Below are 2,338 nucleotides of genomic sequence, written 5' to 3'. Positions count from 1 at the left end.
ACCCAAAAATAAAAAATTTACTAGAGGCAATTTTAGCTCAGCCAAGAAAAAAAAAAAAAAAACAAAACAAAACAAAAAAGCAACCAACAAAAAAAGAGTATTACTAGTATTAGCCCACCCAAAGAAATATTAGCCTACCCAAAGCTTGAGCCTAGCCAAAAAAAAAGGGTTTTACTATAGGCAATTTTAGCTCAGCCAAAAATAAAATAAAATAAAAATATTACTAGTATTAGCTTACCCAAAGAAATATTTGCCCACCCCATTGACAATTCTTGGATCCGCCCTTGTTGAAGCACTAGCACGAAACCTAGTGTATGACATTATGAGGAATTAAAAGCTCTTCCAATAAAGAAGACAGAATTGTTGAAGTTCGACTCCATTACTAAAAAATTAAACTCCTTTCAATTTATATCATTATATAAAATTAGAGAGAATTGGGGGCAACCCAAATCAACCACAAATGCACATCTGTATAGGCTATCAACCAATAGAAACCAGCCACATGGTCAAACCATTAGGTGACACGTGGCATGGAAATCCAAAACAAAACATAAATTCAAAATTGGAAAGAAGAGGAAGATAAGGCTAGATGCCCTATAACAAATCAGGAATAAAACCGAAAACAAGATATCAAGGAAAAAAGCACGCTACGAGCATTACATGATCCCTTTATAAATGTACAAAAAGAGAACACAAAAAGAGGCATCGAATTCAGGAATTGTTCAACTCTATAGGCAAAATGTCATTGCAATGATACAATTCCTCTGTTCAACCTTTGGGTGTTTGTGTAAATTTCCCTTCTCAATTCTTTGCACACACATGCTTATTTTGATGTTTATTGGATACAGTTCAGACATTAGACAGAATAAAATTCTCCATTTCTAAAATATGATTAACTAAGATTACCCTAAAATAAAAATAAAAAAACACACACTGACACACACACACAATACTACATTATTTGTATGGTTGAAGAATCTGCAGGGGGTCTTGGGGGAGAAGACAAGAAAGGCTTGGGTGGGATTTGCAAGGACTCAAGGCTCCCTTCTAACATTTCCATCACCTTGTTCATAGATGGTCGATTTGATGGGTCAATTTGTATGCACCATAAGCCCACTATTATCATCTTCTTGACTCTTCCATTTTCCTCTTCATTCATAATTCCATGAAGTCCAAAATCCTCATCGAGCTCCATACGATTGTATATCCAATGTGAAAAATATATTTCACTTGTATGATCTACTTCAACATCAATATTCTTTCTTCCTTCGACCATTTCTAGGACCATCATCCCATAACTATAGACATCCGACTTATGAGAGACCCCCCCAAAGGTCCTGGAAAATACTTCTGGAGCTGTATACCCAGCTATTCCTCTTGCACCCGACATCAATATGATACTTTCTTTCTTAGGACATAGTTTAGAAAGGCCAAAATCAGATATTTTGGGGCAGAAGTCTTCATCCAGAAGAATGTTATGAGGCTTTATGTCAAAGTGCAAAATTCGTGCGTTACAACCATGGTGTAAGTACTCTAATCCTCTAGTAATGCCAATTACAATTTGATATAACATTTCCCAACCCAATTGACATTGTTTTGAGGAAGTTCGGTTATATATGAACTTTTCAACTGATCCATTAAACATGAACTCGTAGATGAGAGCTCTTTTGCTACCATCAAAACAGAAACCTAGAAGAGTGACAACATTAACATGTGAAGTTTTACTAATACTTGCAACCTCATTAATAAATTCTTCACTGTTACCTTTTGAATCATTTAGAACCTTCACTGCCACCTGAATACCATTCTGTAACTTTCCCTTATAGACGACACCATATCCTCCCTGTCCAAGTTTATACTTGAAAGAGATCGTCATTTTCTTAATGTCTGAATAGCTGTATCTTTTTTTAGTGAGAAACGCTTCATTCTTTAGGAAGACCTCAATTCGTTCATGTTTCTCGGATTTCTTATTCCAAAATATCATTAATTTACCTGATGAACTTCTTCTGTAGCAATAGAATGTGATTATTCCGATCACCAGCCCAGCAACTGAAATGCCTGTGATCAATTAACGAGTCTCATGTCACAAATATTATTAACGAGTCTAATGCAAACACAATGAGGTAATCCAACTACTGTTTTCATTTCAACTTTTAAAAAAAACTAATAATAATAATAATTTTTCAAAAGAATGGTAAAACAAATAACTGGTTTATATGATTTGGTAAGTGCAAACCAAAACCAAAGGCAAATTAGTTTAATGAATACATTACCTATTGAAACTTTCTTCACCAAGTTCCCTTTACTTAGTGTACTACCTGCAACATAAACCCAAAGG

The 2,338-nt window shown here is 34.7% G+C and overlaps 1 protein-coding gene across 1 annotated transcript; it reads right to left on the bottom strand.

The window, feature by feature from the left end:
• Positions 1 to 952: 952 nt before the first annotated feature.
• LOC132296471 (PR5-like receptor kinase) lies at positions 953 to 1,963 on the bottom strand. Its single transcript, XM_059794670.1, has one exon. The coding sequence runs from the start codon at positions 1,874 to 1,876 to the stop codon at positions 953 to 955; it is 924 nt and encodes a 307-aa protein (XP_059650653.1). The 5' UTR covers positions 1,877 to 1,963.
• Positions 1,964 to 2,338: the final 375 nt, after the last annotated feature.

The sequence above is a fragment of the Cornus florida genome, unplaced genomic scaffold (assembly GCF_030987335.1).
Source record: "Cornus florida cultivar Cherokee Brave unplaced genomic scaffold, ASM3098733v1 CherokeeBrave_3.0.0_Hap2_Chr02, whole genome shotgun sequence".
NCBI lineage: Eukaryota > Viridiplantae > Streptophyta > Magnoliopsida > Cornales > Cornaceae > Cornus > Cornus florida.
This window is presented reverse-complemented; position numbering and strand designations above follow the sequence as displayed.

Bases quoted from the DNA above. Each gene is read 5' to 3' on its own strand.
- LOC132296471 (XM_059794670.1), bottom strand. From the start codon at position 1,876: ATGACGATCTCTTTCAAGTATAAACTTGGACAGGGAGGATATGGTGTC.